The 20,640-nt window shown below is 38.2% G+C and overlaps 2 protein-coding genes and 1 long non-coding RNA gene across 4 annotated transcripts; 2 read left to right on the forward strand and 1 right to left on the reverse strand.

Annotated features, from left to right (window-relative positions):
• The first annotated feature begins 610 nt into the window (after positions 1-610).
• Positions 611-5,162, forward strand: LOC137173702 (sialoadhesin-like). Its single transcript, XM_067578685.1, has 8 exons — positions 611-695; positions 1,054-1,129; positions 1,385-1,768; positions 2,283-2,588; positions 2,689-2,946; positions 3,543-3,633; positions 3,767-3,803; positions 4,422-5,162. The coding sequence occupies exons 1-8, from the start codon at positions 681-683 to the stop codon at positions 4,470-4,472; spliced, it is 1,218 nt and encodes a 405-aa protein (XP_067434786.1). The 5' UTR covers positions 611-680; the 3' UTR covers positions 4,473-5,162.
• Positions 5,163-12,565: 7,403 nt separating this feature from the next.
• On the reverse strand, positions 12,566-13,660 carry LOC137173219 (uncharacterized). The gene is made up of 2 exons (XR_010925134.1): positions 13,370-13,660; positions 12,566-13,284 (listed from the first exon to the last, which is right to left on the reverse strand). It is a non-coding gene; the product is annotated as an uncharacterized lncRNA (long non-coding RNA).
• Positions 13,661-14,780: 1,120 nt separating this feature from the next.
• Positions 14,781-18,848, forward strand: LOC137173697 (V-set and immunoglobulin domain-containing protein 1-like). Of its 2 annotated transcripts, none has more exons than XM_067578673.1 (8): positions 14,781-15,105; positions 15,463-15,538; positions 15,787-16,170; positions 16,657-16,962; positions 17,063-17,317; positions 17,420-17,492; positions 17,761-17,818; positions 18,215-18,848. In XM_067578673.1, exons 1-8 carry the CDS (start codon positions 15,091-15,093, stop codon positions 18,440-18,442), a joined length of 1,395 nt encoding a protein of 464 aa, XP_067434774.1. In that variant the 5' UTR covers positions 14,781-15,090; the 3' UTR covers positions 18,443-18,848. The 2 variants fall into 2 exon arrangements, with proteins under 2 accessions (XP_067434774.1, XP_067434775.1); XM_067578674.1 differs by having other exon boundaries at positions 17,423-17,492; positions 18,215-18,847.
• Positions 18,849-20,640: the final 1,792 nt, after the last annotated feature.

Below are 20,640 nucleotides of genomic sequence, written 5' to 3' on the forward strand. Positions count from 1 at the left end.
TCTCTCATCAGTCCAGTAATGCAGAGCAGCAGCAACAACACTGGAAACTAGAATATATATGTGTAACACATGAAGTCAACATTTCCATCTGTTCAAATGGGTTAAAATACTCACAGGATGTGAACAATGAAGGTTGGAACTGTTTGTATTTGTCAGATATTTATATCACTCAGGTCAGCTGATCTTCAGCTTTACAACAAACCACATGGACTTGCTCTGTAAATCTTAAAACACATGAAGTCGACTCACTTTTAAAATTAGAAAAGCTAAAAAGACAAGTTGGTTAGTAAGCAAGTCAGCAACAACAACTGAGTATATGTGTACGATACATGAAGTTAACATATCATCTGTTCAAAGCAATACATTATTTTAGTGATTTATATAATATATTCTACATATTAATGAATATAGACCTGCAGTGAGTCATGTGATTAAAATACTCAGGATATTAGCAGTAAGGGTGAGAACTGTTTGTCTATTTGTCATGAACTCGTGTCGCTCAGGTCCAAATGAACTTTCTCTGTAGGTCCTAAAACACAGGAAGTTGACTCAGTTTTAAATTGCAAAAGCTAAAAAGACAAGTCGGTCAGTTGGTCTGTTGCATTACAGCTCAGCTTAATAAACTGAAAGATTTCACTTGAAATCACCAGTCAAAGGATCTTACTGCTGCTCTGTTTTTGATGTGGGCTTGTTGGGTAAGACCTTCTTAACTTTTTAACCCAGAGAATTATATTATTCTGTTAGTCCTCATGAACTGAAGTGGAAAATATTTGATATAACATCTTATTTGTTGGGCTTTGTTTTAGCAGAAATGGCATCTAAGAAATGAAAGATCACTGTAACATTTTACCATTAACAGATACCATAATCTCACTACTTTGGTATTATTTAGAATTTACATTAAATATAATATTTCATAGTTCTGCAGATTTACATCCCTGGTTTGAATGTGTGAATTTTAAGAGAAGAATTGGTTTTAATATAATGAATAAAAACTACATAAAATGGTTAAAAGAAGAAAATATTCCTGCATTTTTATGTTTGTAAATCCAGGTGATGAGATTCATGGCAGCCCTGTCTACAAAGATGTTGACAGACAACATGTTACTGAGTGTCTTCTTTCTTACAGGTGAGCTGTTTGTTCACTCAGTTTTATTTTGAGACATTAACTCAAATCATTTACACTCTGAAACAAAGCAGAAAGACCAGAAACTTCTTACAACTGTTCACATCCTGACTGCAACGTCAAATGTTTTATTTTAAAACTGTTAACAGGACAAGAAAACATGCAACATTCAGCTGCTGAACTGTATTTATTGTATCATGAACCATCTCATCATGGAGATTTTTCAACTTTATGTTAATCGTGACTCTGATCTCACAGGTGCTTTGGCTGCTTGTACTGATGATTCACACCTCTTCATTACTGCACCGCTGGAGATAAAAGCACTGAGTGGATCTTGTTTGCAAATCCCGTGTAACTTTAGTGGTCTACCAAGACAAGCATTTGATGGCAGCAGAACAACCTTTGGAGTGTGGATTAAAAATGACCACAGATTTAAAAGCTATCCAAGAAATGTGATTTTCAACAGTGGTCAGACAGTTAACACCTATCCAATGAACATTACTGGAAACCTGAGTCAGAATGACTGCACCACTCTGTTTTCCAGTTTAATCACAACATATTCAGACAAATACTACTTCAGAATTGAGAGCAATGAATTCAGGGCAACAGCTGTTTGTGATCCTGTTCAAATAACAGTCAAAGGTAAGAGAGTTTTCTTTTTTCAGTCATATTGTTGTTTAGAATAAAAAGGAAATCAGTTGCAGCTTTGGTCTGAACAGCAAACACCGTGGCCCTAACCTTTACTGTGAAATTAAATATCTGATGTAGACTACAAAGAAAACTCAGCTGTGGTGAAATGTGAGAAAAACCAGCCTGTGAACACATAGTCATTGGTTTGAATGTCCTGACTCACAGTTGAATAATATCTGAATATTTATACATTTAATCAGTATCAAGTTATTTCAAATCCTCCATATTCATTGAGGGACAAAGTCTAAATGAATCAGTCTTAGTTTGTTTAAGTCACTGATTTTGACAGTTACTGACTCAATAAATGCTCACAATACTCAACAACCTCTGACAGATTCATGTCCCATGATGTGGTTTTTACAAATGGATAAAAATTAGGAGGAAACATAAAATTTTGTTTCAGTTTAGCTGTAAAATAACTAACACTGACATGTAGTGTAAAGTCTGTGTTTGATTTAAACCACAGATTCTCCTCCGAGCCCCAGAATTGAAATCTCAGGTGAGCTGAAGGAGAAGGAGTCTGTCACTATAACCTGCTCAGCTTTCACTCCCTGTCCACACTCCCCTCCTAAACTCACCTGGAATCTCCAACAAGATGCTCACAACAAAATAGAGGAAAACGCAGATCGAACCTTTACGACTAAAATCCAGACGACCATCACTCTGTCTGACAAGCACGATGGATACAACATCACCTGTTCTTCCAGCTTCTCTGTGAATGAAGGACAAAATGCTAAGTCAGCAGAGGAAAAAGTGACTCTCAGTGTTTCATGTAAGGCAACCAGAGTTTGTTATTGGATCCTGTCAAAACATGATGATTCATGGGATGTCAGCTGATTTTTAATGAATAAAAATAATCACATTTTCTTCAGATGCTCCCAAAGACACTTCAGTGAGGATCAGTACATCAGGTTCAGTGTCACCAGGTAGCTGGGTGAACCTGACCTGCTCCAGCAGAGCCAAACCTGCTGCCAACTTCACCTGGTTCAACATCAGCAAAGATGGAACCATGAAAGTATCTGAAGGAGACTTTTACAGCTTCAGTGTGACAGATGGAGGAGTTTATTACTGTGTGGCCACAAATGATCTTGGTAATCAAATGTCATCAAGGATCCATCTGACTATTAAAGGTAAATGTAGGACTGTACTGAATCCACTCTAATGTGGGACTTCAAAAGTGGGTGCACATCACTTGTTCTGCCAGATATCCTGTGAATGAAGGAAAAGATGTCAAGGCAGCAGAGTAAAAACTTATTCTCAATGTTTCAAGACGTAATTTAAATTTATCTTATGAAGACAACTGAAGGCTCCTTAAAAACGGCCCTGCTGAGATGTTGTTGAGCATGAACGTCATCAATCAAAGTGTGGCGTTGCAGCAGAGCCTGACTTCTAATCTTGCATTAGGAGAGGCCAAGAGAATTTTGTTAAAAAGATTAATAAGGTGTCACATTATTGTTGCATCTGTATGATGTTAAAATGCAGCAGTTGTAGAGAAAATTCATATTTCACACATTGTGATTTACAAATAACATCACCTTTCACCTCAAAGAGTCTTCCTTTACAATGATATATTCTTCTTCCGCTTTACAAATCTTTTCCCATCACTCAAAAATCTCTCCACATCAAGTCTTCCAGACTCAGGAATGATGTTTGTTTAAAATTTGTGATGTTTTAGAAACATAACACTTTCCATTAAGGAGAATGTGACCATGGTGTCGTGTTACAGGTGATGAACAGTTGAAATTGGTTTATGTCCACATTATACTGAAGACTGTGGGAATTGTAATACTGGTCAGTACATTGATCATCTTTGAGTGGTGAGGCAAACTTTTTGATACTTTGCAACTACAGACAAATTTGTATGATGTTAAATGTGGTTTGGATGTTTGAGATAGATCATTATTATCACAATATAATCAAAAAACTTCTTTCCATCTCTTTTTTTCCCAGCTGGTTCAGAACAAGACGCTCCACCAAACCAGTGAAGGTAATAAAAAATTAATTATATGTTCGACTTTCAAAAATCCATCTTAAAATGTTTCCCAGTTGACTGACCACAGCTACAATATGTTGCCTGTGAGATCTACTCAGTAAACATTGTGTTTATCTTATCCTGTCCTACTTCTGAGTACAAGTGTTGTTTTAATAAACCATTACAGTAACTCACAAATGTTATGCTAACATACTAAACTAAGATGGTGAACATGGTGAACATTATACCTTCTAAACATCAGCATTGTCACGGTGAGCATGTTAGCATGCTGATGTCAGCTTAAAGCACGGTCAAAGTACAGCCTCACAGAGCAGCTCGCATGGCTGTAGACTCTTAGTCTTGTTGTCCTAAACTAGCATCACAGTTTATCTTTGTCACATTAATCTGCTGAATCAAAGGTGACCTTACAGTCAACACTTTGTTACATGAACAGGCAGGAAATTAGAGTTGGAGCTTTTGTGTTGACTCATTTGGTCCTGTGTGAGACTTACTGATCAACCAGCTAATTAACTGATTTGGATTTTTTCACTGATGATAAAACTCTTTCAGCTGCAGTAAATTCACTACAAATCACTAAGACCCCACTGTCTCTGTGCTGTTTCATTTCCACAGGACACAGTAGAAGCAGACTATGTCAACACAGTGATGGAGTTGTCATCATGAGCCACGAGGAGAGGAAGACCACATGTTCATTATCAGTAGAATTACATGATATCCATTATTGTCTATTCTGTATTACATGCTTATTCATCATTTGCATTTGTTATTGTGCCACTTACAAGAAGGCAGATAACTGCTTCCTCCAGGGCAGTAAATATGAAATAGTTTTACTTTGTATAAGCTTTGAAAGATGAACAAGATGATCCAAGACTTCATCAGCATGTGAAGGTGGTTTTGTTTCTGCAGTGCATTTCTTCTTTTTTCTTCTGAGAGTCAACATAACATCTTCATTACTAATATTGGACTGATTCATGGCACTAGTAGTTTTTCTTTTGTTTTTAAGATGTCAAAAACATAATTAAACCATGTTATTGATACAATTAATTAGTAATGAAATGAAATGACTGTTAAAATGTGAACTTTCAGATTTCTTGCCAAGAGGCTTTTCATGTAGTGTTTAGGAGAAAAGTATTTTTATCACTTATTCTGTCATTTGTTTTAGCACATTTACACAGGTAAAGGTTGATGATAGCTGCAGATGACGGATTTCTTAATGCCACATTTACAGCACAGAAGTCAGCAAAGACACTGTGGTAACTGTGTGCAAAAAACATTGTTATGATTTCAGCTGATTAATTGTGTCATTATTGTAATTCATGTGATATATTCTATACATATCAATAATAAAGAAGATTAAGCATACAGGCGTGCAATGAGTTCTGTTAAACGTTTTTTAGAGTGAATTTGTCATTTGAAAACTTAAGTTTTCACAATATCTGACTTCCTTCCTCACAGGATATCATTTGAACTGTTTGTATGTAGTGTTTTAATCTCTAAGATCAGATGATATCCAGAAGCTTTTTAACCAAAAAAGATGAGCAAAGAGAAGTTTAGATGAAGAGAGAAGTTGATACATTGTTCTTTACAATTCTACCAAGATTCACAAATTGCCTCACTTCACTTCAAAGTCATGAAATTAGATGTTTCTTTCATTGTTTAGTGGTGGACTCATTTGATGAGGAAAACTTTACTTCTTGGCTCCTTTACTGTAAAACAAAATGTCTTCTGAAGGATAATCAATTAAATCAGTGGTGAGCTAATGTTACAGAGACTAACCTGTGATCAGAGAGTCTTTTTCAATGTTCTGACTGGGATGTTTAAATTTAAATAGACCGCTGTGGGGAAAAACATCTAAAATTTCTTGCTTGTGTCTTACAGTACTGAAACAGGACGGTCTTGACATAAGCAAGAACCGGCCTTCTCATAGAAAATGAAAAGGAAAGGCAAAAGAGGGAAGAGATCAGGACATGAGACAAAGAGATGGAGAAGAACTGAATGTGAGGGATGAAGAACTGAGTGAGAAAGATGAAACAGAAGAAGAATGAGAGGGACAGAAGCTGATGGGGAGAGATAAAGACTGAGAGACACTTTACACCTTGTGGTGTGTTTTCTCTCTGTTTACATCATTTCCAGAACAAAGACACACTCAGTAAAGTAGTTTTTGGCTATTTTCTGTCACCATTTACCTGCAGAAGTGATAAATACATTTCTCCGTTGCCACCCCATGTAAAACTTTCTAGATCTGCCACTTCTGATTACTGTACTACTGTATTTGCGGGCCTCACTTATTATTGTTGTGTTCTCATCATTCTCCACCAGGCGACACTGTTGACCACAAAGAGGCAGTTTATGGTTCAGACCTGACATTTCATTTTTTCAAGCTCTTCTTAACAACAAAATTAAACTGCAAGTGACATTCAGTGAGTCCGCCACACTCCGATGACTGTTACTATAGCGATTCACCTATATATATATATATATATATATCATTCCTACTATTCACAGCTCTGTACAACTGCCCCGTAAAAAAACGTGCTTCTGTTCACAAAGAAACAAGAATGCACGTTATCTGCTGCAGCACATCATCCGCAGATCACAAACGACACTATGAGTTGTTTCATTTCCACAGGACACAGTAGAAGCAGAATATGTCAACAGAGCGATTGAGATCCAAGTATCATGAGACATAACATAATGTTCACTATCAATAAAATGTATTATTTTTTATTCTTAATTCTACTTGTTTGTGTGATACTTATTAAAAATGATATTCTGGTGGATCAGTTTTTGGCTGATAGACATTAAATGGTATTACTTAGTGTGGATAGATGAACTCCATGATTAGCCTTGCTGAATTCATCTAAATTTTTATCTTTTTGCCAGGAGAGCAAGTAGAACACACTGTATGCTTTTTTTCTGCAATTTGTTCCTGTATTAACACAAAATACAGACAGCTTCATCAATAATCTGTATAAGGTTGGGCTGATTTCTTGCCTATTTTCATGTTTTGTCTCACATTTTAAGATGAAAAGACTAATATTCTCTTATCTGATTAAAGCTTGTGTGGCAGAGTCGTGCCGTAAATTGCCTCGACAACGCCACCGGGGGGATTTCACCCCGGAAATTATTAAATTGGGAGTTAGGTCCAAGCAAATAAGCAAGACACAGGTTCAATAATAAATTCCACTTAGGTAGAGAACGTGTTCAATTAAAAATACTTTATTAAACAAAATGAGAAAAAGAAACAAAGGGTAATTCGCTAAAAATGTCAGCCACCACAGCGGAACCCAGGAATTAATGGCACAGGAAGGCGAACCAAAAAAAGGGGTTGGAGACAGGGCTGAGGCTTACCAAGGCAGCACGGATCAAACCAAGGCAGGGAAATTCACAACAAAAGAAAAAACACTTGTGACAAAGCAAACCAGCGAACAAAATCGAGAGTGCGAAGGAAACCCACCACCGGGGGAGTGGACTGCTGCCTGGGTCCCCAGCACCTGTCAAATAGAAAGAAAATTAATATACAGCAAACAAAACAATACAAAAGCCCTGGTGGTGACACTACAATCTGACACAATTACATAGGCCCCAAATTAATATTTACAGAATGAAACACCCAAATAAACCAAATTGTTTTCATTCTTAACACAAATCAAAGAAGAAAATAACTAAGTAAGGGGAGTAATTATGTCAGTAAAATAAAATACACACAAACGACCAATCTAAAAAGGTACAGACTGAGCGGCCTGTACGCAGGAGTCACCACGCAGCTCGGTCAGCCGGACAGCTGAGCCGCAGGGCATCAGCTGAGAAGCAGCAGCGGTGAAACAATAGTTGAAACAGCCACAACGGAGACAGCATCAAAGCCGCAGCCGTATTTAGGGGGTGGTGGACAGTGCTAAGCCACGCACCTCTACAGCCTCTATAAAAAGGGCACAAATGATTTTTATTAACAAATCTGGTGAATGATTATTTTAAGGTGAGTTCCATTCATGGTTACTACCTACCAGCGGGCACCAGCACAGCCTCCCCGACGATAGGAGGGAGAAGTTGGCCTGTAGCGTTGCTTTGCTGCAAGGCAGCAATCAACATGCCAGTCAGCTGAGAGCCACACGCACTGTTGTATAAGAAAGGCGGACAACGCCGACTCACCAAGGGAAACAAGAAGCGACCACGCCGGGCCCCGAGTGGGCCAAGCAGTCCCTCCACACCAACAGCCAACTGCACAAACACAGAAACACCAGCGCTACCAGTGCCCACACAGCACCGACTGCGCACTTAAATGGGAGAGGGTACACTGGCAGAGCGCATTACCTTTGAATAACAGTGAAGCACGTTGGCGGCAAGCAAACACGCCAAAATGCCCACACTGCTCCACCACGCCAGGCTGCAGCCACCACACAACAGGATCATCCAAGGGAGGATCGAGAGGAAGAGGTGCGATCAGGCACCTGTCTATATAGGTGCGCTTGGTGCCACCCAGCAACAGCGCGCTAAGAACTGGCACAGTGCCACACGGTGGCATGGAGAGCCACTACATCATACGGCCACACTTGGATGATCAAGATGATTAAACAAATGATTCTTTTATTTAGCCTCACTCATGCTAGCAGCTCTTCTAATGTCAGCATGCTAACATGCTCATAATGATAATGCTAACATGCTGATACCAAGCAATTATATTGTTAACCATGTTCACCATGTTAGTTTGACCAATTAGCACTAAACAGCTGAGGCTGTTGGGAAAGTTGTTTGTCAGTTTGTTGTAAACCAAATTATTGGACAAATGTAAGTTTTGATCTGAGGCGTTAGATGAAAAGTCAGTGGATCATTAAAGTCAGTAGGATTCATCCTCTGAGGACCATGAATGTCTGTTCAAAGTTTCGTGCCAATCCATGCAGGAGATGTTGAGATATTTGAGTCTGGACCAAAGTGATGGACCGACAGACAGATATTGTCATCCATAGAGCCAAATATTTATATAACAAAACAAAGAACACTTAAAATTAAAACATTTAAACATTTGAATTATGAGGAAGTAGACAATGTCAAAGAGAAAACCATTTTCATAACTTACATCATCATTTGTGTTTGAGCACATATACAAAGGTTATGACAGCTGTGTAGTTGACTGCTGATTTAATGTGTCATCCAGCACAATGGTGGCTCTGTAAAAGTTACATTTTGAAACAACTTACAACTGACTTGTGTCACTTATTTAGTGATGAAATTGTAATAACACAAATAAACACATGTGAAGCGAGAGAAACATTTTCATCACTGAGGTTTTCTCATCGGTCCAGTAATGCAGAGCAGCAGCACACAAGTCAGCAACAACAACTGAGTATATGTGTACGATACATGAAGTTAACATATCATCTGTTCAAATCAATACATTATTTTAGTGATTTATATAATATATTCTACATATTAATGAATATAGACCTGCAGTGAGTCATGTGGTTAAAATACTCAGGATATTAGCAGTAAGGGTGAGAACTGTTTGTATTTGTTGTAAACTTGTGTCACTCAAGTCCAAATGAACTTCCTCTGTAGGTCTTAAAACACAGGAAGTTTTAAATTGCAAAAGCTAAAAAGGGAAGTCGTTCAGTTGGACTGTTGCATTACAGTTCAGCTTAATAAACTGAAAGATTTCACTTGAAATCACCAGTCATCTTATCCTGTCCTACTTCTGAGTACAAGTGTTGTTTTAATAAACCATTACAGTAACTCACAAATGTTATGCTAACATACTAAACTAAGATGGTGAGCATGGTGAACATTATACCTTCTAAACATCAGCATCGTCACGGTGAGCATGTTAACATGCTGATGTCAGCTTAAAGCACGGTCAAAGTACAGCCTCACAGAGCAGCTCGCATGGCTGTAGACTCTTAGTCTTGTTGTCCTAAACTAGCATCACAGTTTATCTTTGTCACATTAATCTGCTGAATCAAAGGTGATCTTACAGTCAACACTTTGTTACATGAACAGACAGGAAATTAGAGTTGGAGCTTTTGTGTTGACTCATTTGGTCCTGTGTGAGACTTATTGATCAACCAGCTAATGAACTGATTTGGATTTTTTCACTGATGATAAAACTCTTTCAGCTGCAGTAAATTCACTACAAATCACTAAGACCCCACTGTCTCTGTGCTGTTTCATTTCCACAGGACACAGTAGAAGCAGACTATGTCAACACAGTGATGGAGTTGTCATCATGAGCCACGAGGAGAGGAAGACCACATGTTCATTATCAATAGAATTACATGATATCCAGTATTGTCTATTCTGTATTACATGCTTATTCATCATTTGCATTTGTTAGTGTTCCACTTACAAGAAGGCAGATAACTGCTTCCTCCAGGGCAGTAAATATGAAATAGTCTTACTTTGTATAAGCTTTGAAAGATGATCCCAGACTTCATCAGCATGTGAAGGTGGTTTTGTTTCTGCAGTGCATTTCTTCTTTTTTCTTCTGAGAGTCAACATAACATCTTCATTACTAATGTTGGACTGATTCATGGCACCAGTAATTTTTCTTTTGTTTTTAAGATGTCAAAAACATAATTAAACCATGTTATTAATACAATTAATTAGTAATGAAATGACTGTTAAAATGTGAACTTTCAGATTTCTTGCCAAGAAGCTTTTCATGTAGTGTTTAGGAGAAAAGTATTTTTATCACTTATTCTGTCATTTGTTTTAGCACATTTACAAAGGTAAAGGTTGATGATAGCTGCAGATGACGGATTTCTTAATGTCACATTTACAGCACAGAAGTCAGCAAAGACACTGTGGTAACTGTGCAAAAAACATTGTTATGATTTCAGCTGATTAATTGTGTCATTATTGTAATTCATGTGATATATTCTATACATATCAATAATAAAGAAGATTAAGCATACAGGCGTGCAATGAGTTCTGTTAAATGTGTTTTAGAGTGAATTTGTCATTTGAAAACTTAAGTTTTCACCAAATCTGACTTCCTTCCTCACAGGATATCATTTGCATGTGAACTGTTTGTATGTAGTGTTTTAATCTCTAAGTTCAGATGATATCCAGAAGCTTTTTAACCAAAAAAGATGAACAAAGAGAGGTTTAGATGAAGAGAGAAGTTGATAAATTGTTCTTTACAATTCTACCAAGATTCACAAATTGCCTCACTTCACCTCAAAGTCATGAAATTACATGTTTCTTTCATTGTTTAGTGGTGGACTCATTTGATGAGGAAAACTTTACTTCTTGGCTCCTTTACTGGAAAAACAAAATGTCTTCTGAAGGATAATCAATTAAATCAGTGGTGGGCTAATGTTACAGAGACTAACCTGTGATCAGAGAGTCTTTTTCAAAGTTCTGACTGGGATGTTTAAATTTCAATAGACCGCTGTGGGGAAAAACATCTAAAATTTCTTGCTTGTGTCTTACAGTACTGAAACAGGACGGTCTTGACATAAGCAAGAACCGGCCTTCAGATAGAAAATGAAAAGGAAAGGCAAAAGAGGGAAGAGATCAGGACATGAGACGAAGAGATGGAGAAGAACTGAATGTGAGGGATGAAGAACTGAGTGAAAAAGATGAAACAGAAGAAAAATGAGAGGGACAGAAGCTGATGGGGAGAGATTAAGACTGAGAGACACTTTACACCTCGTGGTGTGTTTTCTCTCTGTTTACATCATTTCCAGAACAAAGACACACTCAGTAAAGTAGTTTTTGGCTATTTTCTGTCACAATTTACCTGCAGAAGTGATAGGCCTAAATACATTTCTCCGTTGCCACCCCATGTAAAACTTTCTAGATCTGCCACTTCTGATTACTGTACTACTGTATTTGCGGGCCTCACTTATTATTGTTGTGTTCTCATCACTCTCCACCAGGCGACACTGTTGACCTCAAAGAGGCAGTTTATGGTTCAGACCTCACATTTCATTTTCCCAGCTCTTCTTAACAAACAACAAAATGAAACTGCAAGTGACATTCAGTGAGTCCGCCACACTCCGATGACTTACTATAGCAATTCACCTGTATATATATATATATATATCATTCCTACTATTCACAGCTCTGTACTGCCCCGTAAAAAAACGTGCTTCTGTTCACAAAGAAACAAGAATGCACGTTATCTGCTGCAGCACATCATCCGCAGATCACAAACGACACTATGAGTTGTTTCATTTCCACAGGACACAGTAGAAGCAGAATATGTCAACAGAGCGATTGAGATCCAAGTATCATGAGACATAAGATATAATGTTCACTATCAATAAAATGATGTATTATTTTTTATTCTTAATTCTACTTGTGTGATACTTATTAAAAATGATATTCTGGTGGATCAGTTTTTTGGCCGATAGATATTAAATGGTATTACTTAGTGTGGACAGATGAACTCCATGATTAGCCTTGCTAAATTAATCTAAATTTTTATCTTTTTGCCAGTAGAGCAAGTAGAACACACTGTATGCTTTTTTCTGCAATTTGTTCCTGTATTGACAACACAAAATACAGACAGCTTCATCAATAATCTGTATAAGGTTGGGCTGATTTCTTGCCTATTTTCATGTTTTGTCTCACATTTTAAGATGAAGACTAATATTCTCTTATCTGATTAAAGCTTGTGTGGCAGAGTGGTGCCGTAAATTGCCTCGACAACGCCACCGGGGGGATTTCACCCCGGAAATTATTAAATTGGGAGTTAGCTCCAAGCAAATAAGCAAGACACAGGTTCAATAATAAATTCCACTTAGGTAGAGAACGTGTTCAATTAAAAATACTTTATTAAACAAAATGAGAAAAAGAAACAATCAAAGGGTAATTCGCTAAAAATGTCAGCCACCACAGCAGAACCCAGGAATTAATGGCACAGGAAGGCGAACCAAAAAAAGGGGTTGGAGACAGGGCTGAGGCTTACCAAGGCAGCACGGATCAAACCAAGGCAGGGAAATTCACGACAAAAGAAAAAACACTTGTGACAAAGCAAACCAGCGAACAAAATCGAGAGTGCGAAGGAAACCCACCACCGGGGGAGTGGACTGCTGCCTGGGTCCCCAGCACCTGTCAAATAGAAAGAAAATTAATATACAGCAAACAAAACAATACAAAAGCCCTGGTGGTGACACTACAATCTGACACAATTACATAGGCCCCAAATTAATATTTACAGAATGAAACACCCAAATAAACCAAATTGTTTTCATTCTTAACACAAATCAAAGAAGAAACTAACTAAGTAAGGGGAGTAATTATGTCAGTAAAATAAAATACACACAAACGACCAATCTAAAAAGGTACAGACTGAGCGGCCTGTACGCAGGAGTCACCACGCAGCTCGGTCAGCCGGACAGCTGAGCCGCAGGACTCAGCTGTTAAGCAGCAGCGGTGAAACAATAGTTGAAACAGCCACAACGGAGACAGCATCAAAGCCGCAGCCGTATTTAGGGGGTGGTGGACAGTGCTAAGCCACGCACCTCTACAGCCTCTATAAAAAGGGCACAAATGATTTTTATTAACAAATCTGGTGAATGATTATTTTAAGGTGAGTTCCATTCATGGTTACTACCTACCAGCGGGCACCAGCACAGCCTCCCCGACGATAGGAGGGAGAAGTTGGCCTGTAGCGTTGCTTTGCTGCAAGGCAGCAATCAACATGCCAGTCAGCTGAGAGCCACACGCACTGTTGTATAAGAAAGGCGGACAACGCCGACTCACCAAGGGAAACAAGAAGCGACCACGCCGGGCCCCGAGTGGGCCAAGCAGTCCCTCCACACCAACAGCCAACTGCACAAACACACAAACACCAGCGCTACCAGTGCGCACACAGCACCGACTGCGCACTTAAATGGGAGAGGGTACACTGGCAGAGCGCATTACCTAATAACAGTGAAGCACGTTGGCGGCAAGCAAACACGCCAAAATGCCCACACTGCTCCACCACGCCAGGCTGCAGCCACCACACAGCAGGATCATCCAAGGGAGGATCGAGAGGAAGAGGTGCGATCAGGCACCTGCCTATATAGGTGCGCTTGGTGCCACCCAGCAACAGCGCGCTAAGAACTGGCACAGTGCCACACGGTGGCATGGAGAGCCACTACATCATACGGCCACACTTGGATGATCAAGAAGATGGTTAAACAAATGATTCTTTTATTTAGCCTCACTCATGCTAGCAGCTCTTCTAATGTCATGCTAACATGCTCATAATGATAATGCTAACATGCTGATACCAAGCAATTATTTTGTAAACCATGTTCACCATGTTAGTTTGACCAATTAGCACTAAACAGCTGAGGCTGTTGGGAAAGTTGTTTGTCAGTTTGTTGTAAACCAAATTATTGGACAAATGTAAGTTTTGATCTGAGGCGTTAGATGAAAAGTCAGTGGATCATTAAAGTCAGTAGGATTCATCCTCTGAGGACCATGAATGTCTGTTCAAAGTTTTGTGCCAATCCATGCACGAGATGTTGAGATATTTGAGTCTGGACCAAAGTGATGGACCGACAGACAGACATTGTCATCCATAGAGCCAAATATTTATATAACAAAACAAAGAACACTTAAAATTAAAACATTTAAACATTTGAATTATGAGGAAGTAGACAATGTCAAAGAGAAAACCATTTTCATCACTTACATCATCATTTGTGTTTGAGCACATATACAAAGGTTATGACAGCTGTGTAGTTGACTGCTGATTTAATGTGTCATCCAGCACAATGGTGGCTCTGTAAAAGTTACATTTTAAAACAACTTACAACTGACTTGTGTCACTTATTTAGTGATGAAATTGTAATAACACAAATAAACACATGTGAAGTGAAAGAAACATTTTCATCACTGAGGTTTTCTCATCGGTCCAGTAATGCAGAGCAGCAACACACAAGTCAGCAACAACAACTGAGTATATGTGTACGATACATGAAGTTAACATATCATCTGTATCAATGATCAATATCAATCATTATTTATCATCAATACATTATTTTAGTGATTTATATAATATATTCTACATATTAATGAATATAGACCTGCAGTGAGTCATGTGGTTAAAATACTCAGCATATTAGCAGTAAGGGTGAGAAGTGTTTGTATTTGTCGTAAACTTGTATCACTTCAAATGAATTTCCTCTGTAGGTCCTAAAACACAGGAAGTTGACTCAGTTTTAAATTGCAAAAGCTAAAAAGGGAAGTCGGTCAGTTTGTCTGTTGCATCACAGCTCAGCTTAATAAACTGAAAGATTTCACTTGAAATCACCAGTCAAAGGATCTTACTGCTGCTCTGTTTTTGATGTGGGCTTGTTGGGTAAGACCTTCTTAACTTTTTAACCCAGAGAATTATATTATTCTGTTACTCCTCATGAACTGAGTGGAAAATATTTGATATAACATCTTATTTGTTGGGCTTTGTTTTAGCATAAATGGCATCTAAGAAATGAAAGATCACTGTAACATTTTACCATTAACAGATACCATAATCTCACTACTTTGGTATTATTTAGAATTTACATTAAATATAATATTTCATAGTTCTGCAGATTTACATCCCTGGTTTGAATGTGTGAATTTTAAGAGAAGAATTGGTTTTAATATATTGAATAAAAACTCCATAAAATGGTTAAAAGAAGAAAATATTCCTGCATTTTTATGTTTGTAAATCCAGGTGATGAGATTCATGGCAGCCCTGTCTACAAAGATGTTGACAGACAACATGTTACTGAGTGTCTTCTTTCTTACAGGTGAGCTGTTTGTTCACTCAGTTTTATTTGGAGACATTAACTCAAATCATTTACACTCTGAAACAAAGCAGAAAGACCAGAAACTTCTTACAACTGTTCACATCCTGACTGCAACGTCAAATTTTAAAACTATTAACAGGACAAGAAAACATGCAACCTACAGCTGCTGAACTGTATTTATTGTATCATGAACCATCTCATCATGGAGATTTTTCTACTTTATGTTAATCATGACTCTGATCTCACAGGTGCTTTGGCTGCTTGTTCTGATGATTCAGGCCTCTTCATTACTGCACCGCTGGAGATTGAAGCACTGAGTGGATCTTGTTTGCAAATCTCGTGTAACTTTAGTGGTCGACCGGGACAAACATTTGATGGCAGGAGAACAACCATTGGGGTGTGGATTATAAATGACCACAGTTTTAAAAGCTATCCAGAGAATGTGATTTTCAACAGTAGTCAGACAGTTAACACCTATCCAATGAACATTACTGGAAACCTGAGTCAGAAAAACTGCACAACTTTGTTTTCCAGTTTAAACACAACATATACAGACAAATACTTTTTCAGATTTGAGAACAAACCATTCATGGCAACAGCTATTTGTGATCCTGTTCAAATAACTGTCAAAGGTAAGAGAGTTTTGTTTTTTTCAGTCATATTGTTGATTAGAATAAAAAGGAAATCAGTTGCAGCTTTGGTCTGAACAGCAAACACCATGGCCCTAACCTTTACTGTGAAATTAAATATCTGATGTAGACTACAAAGAAAACTCAGCTGTGGTGAAATGTGAGAGAAACCAGCCTGTGAACACATAGTCATTGGTTTGAATGTCCTGACTCACAGTTGAATAATATCTGAATATTTATACATTTAATATGTATCAAGTTATTTCAAATCCTCCATATTCATTGAGGGACAAAGTCCAAATGAATCAGTCTTAGTTTGTTTAAGTCACTGATTTTGACAGTTACTGTCTCAATAAATGCTCACAATACTCAACAACCTCTGACAGATTCATGTCCCATGATGTGGTTTTTACAAATGGGTAAAAATTAGCTGTAAAATAACTAACACTGACATGTAGTGTAAAGTCTGTCTTTGATTTTAAACCACAGATTCTCCTCCGAGCCCCATAATTGAAATCTCAGGTGAGCTGAAGGAGAAGGAGTCTGTCACTATAACCTGCTCAGCTTTCACTCCCTGTCCACACTCCCCTCCTAAACTCACCTGGAATCTCCAACAAGACGCTCACAACAAAATAGAGGAAAACGCAAATCAAACCTTTACGACTAAAATCCAGACGACCATCACTCTGTCTGACAAGCACGATGGATACAACATCACCTGTTCTTCCAACTACTCTGTGAATGAAGGACAAAATGCTAAGTCAGCAAAGGAAAAAGTGACTCTCAGTGTTTCATGTAAGGCAACCAGAGTTTGTTATTGGATCCTGTCAAAACATGATGATTCATGGGATGTCAGCTGATTTTTAATGAATAAAAATAATCACATTTTCTTCAGATGCTCCCAAAGACACCTTAGCGAGGATCAGTCCATCAGGTTCGGTGTCACCAGGTAGCTGGGTGAACCTGACCTGCTCTAGCAGAGCCAAACCTGCTGCCAACTTCACCTGGTTCAACATCAGCAAAGATGGAACCATGAAAGTATCTGAAGGAGACTTTTACAGCTTCAATGTGACAGATGGAGGAGTTTATCACTGTGTGGCCACAAATGATCTTGGTAATCAGACGTCAGAGATCCATCTGACTATTAAAGGTAAATGCAGGACTGTACTGAATCCAGTTACTTTCATTAATGAAAAGTGGGACTTGTGTATGTTATATCTCTTCATGCTTATATTGCTTTTATTTCTATAAGCAGATGGGTCTTTGACGCTGGGGGCACTTCTTGGAGGAATCTTTGTGATCATCTGCCTGGTTGTCTGTGTGTGGTGAGTATCACAAATTATAGCAGCTAAAATGACTCAGTTTCTGGCTCTTAAATTCCAGCCAAGCCCACGCTGACGATAAGAAACAGACTAGCTTGTGGTCTGTTATTTCTTTACGTGTCTGGAGATCAACTTTTCTGATATTTCCTCTACATACCGATGAAAGTGTTTAACTCTGTGGTCTGAAAAAAGACATCAGAAGCATCACACTCACATTTCAATCTGGATTTTTCATTGATGTTTCCTTTTTTTTTTTTTTCTCATTGTACAGCACTCTCATGTTTTTCAAGCGGTCCAAGTCAACGCATCCAACTCCACAACAGACTGAGGTGGGAAAATACTAAAACATTACTGTACAGTAATGCACTGTGTGTTGTGAGCATTTTAAAAATGCTCACAGTGACAGTGAGCTCAGTCCAGATGATTTCACAAGTCTGTGTGGGAAAGACAGAAGACTGAGTTAAATGTGAAGAAATGCAACAAATGTGACAAAACATCCTCTTACAAATACACTAAGGTGGAAGGTGGAAGACTACGCAACCCACATGAGAGCAGACAATTTATCGTTTAGCTCTTTCTTGAAACAACATACGTTTTGTTGCTGTGATAATCTGTGATTATATGTGATTATTCTGATCTTTAGTGAGAGAATGAGGTGACATTTAGAGGCTGAAACTCCACCTCCTGCTTCTCACAACACTTTTTGTTGGTTACATTTTTTGCAGAGTCAAACAGGTGAAGAAAAGCCAGCTAAAACAGAAGAAGAACAGATCCATTATGGAGAGATCAGCTTCTCCAAGCGGAGACCTGGACCATCCTCTGACTCAGCGCAGGACAGTGGACAGCAGCAGGATACGGTGTATGCACAGGTCAAAGCGTCCAAGCCAACAAACAGCTTAGCACAGACTGTGGACGGCCCAGAGGACCTGTATGCTACAGTGAAGAAAAAATGAGAGGTGTTTTGTTGTTTAAAGACAGATTACACTTACAGTACAATTCCTATTAAACATTACTTTAATTTTTATTCTTACAAGATGTTATTTATGTCACTTATGTCAGAAAAAGATACTGGAGCCTGGACAGAAAAATTGTACTTTCACTGTAGTAGTATAAATGAATGAATATGACACCAGGAGCAGTTCAGCACACACAGCAGCAGTGTAGCACACAAGATTAGATTTAAATTTAAGATGTTTTTCTAGCAAGGTGTGAAGTATTTATTTTAGGAAACAATGATCGTCTCTGCTCTGTCTGTGTGACCTATCCAGACAGAATCAGCAACATCCTGAGCAACCTCTTGTACAAACCTTTTTTCCTGTTCCTTAAAATAAATTTTACATCCTTAAAAAGAGAGTTTTTGAATGATTTCTTTGACAGCTTGTGTATTGTTTCTTCCATTTTCATCATATGTTTATTTGTACTTTAATTAGTGCAAAACTTGAGATGAAAACATTGTTTCTGATTTCAAACCCTATTTATTCTTTTCACTGTGATAAAAATTTGTTTAAGCACCTTTTAAAAATCTCCCAAAATTTCAAATGTCAACATGCCTTATATTGTATTAGTGGAGCAAGTACGGTAGAGTAATAATTGTGGCAACCACTTGAGATGAGAAAGGTGATGAAAAATGAGTGTTTTGACAAAATCTAACTGAGCTTTCTACAGTTTTGAAACACAGCAGTGGTGTGGGTCCCTGCTCTGTGGGAACTAGAGGACACTTTTCCTGAGTGTGTCAGTGTTCAAACATTCAGCGGCTGCAAACTAAAATATGGCAATGAAAAGTACTGTTGGCATTTAAATCCACAGCTGCTTTGTTTGCATGGCAGATGCTGTCACAGTCTCTGAATTTACAGTGGGCAAGGTGTGGAAAAAAAATTCTCTCGTCTCTTTGAAGGATTAAAACTCAAAAGTTTACAAGACATCAACTATCTAATTCCAATCCAACATGCAGGTTCTAGTGGCAGCTATTAGCACCACTAGCTGATGTAGTTGTAATGTTATACAGGAATGAATAATCACAACTTCAATAGCAGATTATTTTAACCCACATTATCTCAAATCAAGGACTATTTTAATGCACAACTCAGAAGGTGATTTTTGCTCCTCAAGACTTGAAAGGGCCATTTTAGTTGAGGACTAGACCTCACTTCCCCTTAGAGTGAACTTGCAGCTCTCACTTACCCAGCACGCCTGATGAGAGATAATTACACAGACTGATGCGTCAGCGTATTTAAAAATAATTCCATCCAAAGTCAGACTAAAACTGAAACAAAAGCAAAGTATTTTGCAGAAGTCTAAACAAGTCACTTTCCATCGCTGAACATTTGACTGTTAATTTTTTATTGCTTGTTTTTGTCAGTTGCTGAAAATAGAAAAAGGATTATTGATATAGGCTCCTTAAATATAATCACCTGATTGTGGGGACTGTATGATGATAAGTTTATTTTTAAAAAGACAAAAAGTGGGGTAGCAAAACCATAACTTTGCTCCCCCTAATTGAACAATGGGGATACATTTGCTCCACTTGCTCCATTGCTCAGGCGCCTATAAAGAAAAGAACACATTTCAACTGTTCATTTGTTATTGTGGGTTTGTTTGACTGTTGGGGTGATTTAGCTGACTGCCGCTGGAGTTGTATGTTGCAGTTCTTTAATGAAGGTTTATTGAGTTTGGCATCTGCTGTTTTCGAGTTTGCAGAATACAGGCCGATCTCGATTCTGTGTGCAGAAACAAACAGCAGAGGGCGTCAGATCATCTGTTTCCACGTTCCTCACCGCTATACATCATTACTGACTTATTGGATTGATTGTATAGTAACTGTTATTTTTAGACTGAATGCTGTTTTACTGTAGATAACATTTACATAAATTGCTGGTGATTTAATTATTGCCATGCAGCGCGGTGGCTGCAAATGAAACAAAATGACCTCGATGGTTCAATATTGGTTGTAAATTATACTCCTCAGCTCTTGAATCTTGAAAATAGAACTTCATATGTACTGTATATTCCTGGATATGGAAGCTATCGCGCTTTTGAATCATTTGTGTTTTCCACTGATTGCAGGAATCTCCAGTGAAAGTAAAATCCGCTGTGGAGTTAAGATGCTATATCTGGGTGCAAGTTGTGTCTTTTAAGGAGGAAAAATGCTTTT

The sequence above is a fragment of the Thunnus thynnus genome, chromosome 21 (assembly GCF_963924715.1).
Source record: "Thunnus thynnus chromosome 21, fThuThy2.1, whole genome shotgun sequence".
NCBI lineage: Eukaryota > Metazoa > Chordata > Actinopteri > Scombriformes > Scombridae > Thunnus > Thunnus thynnus.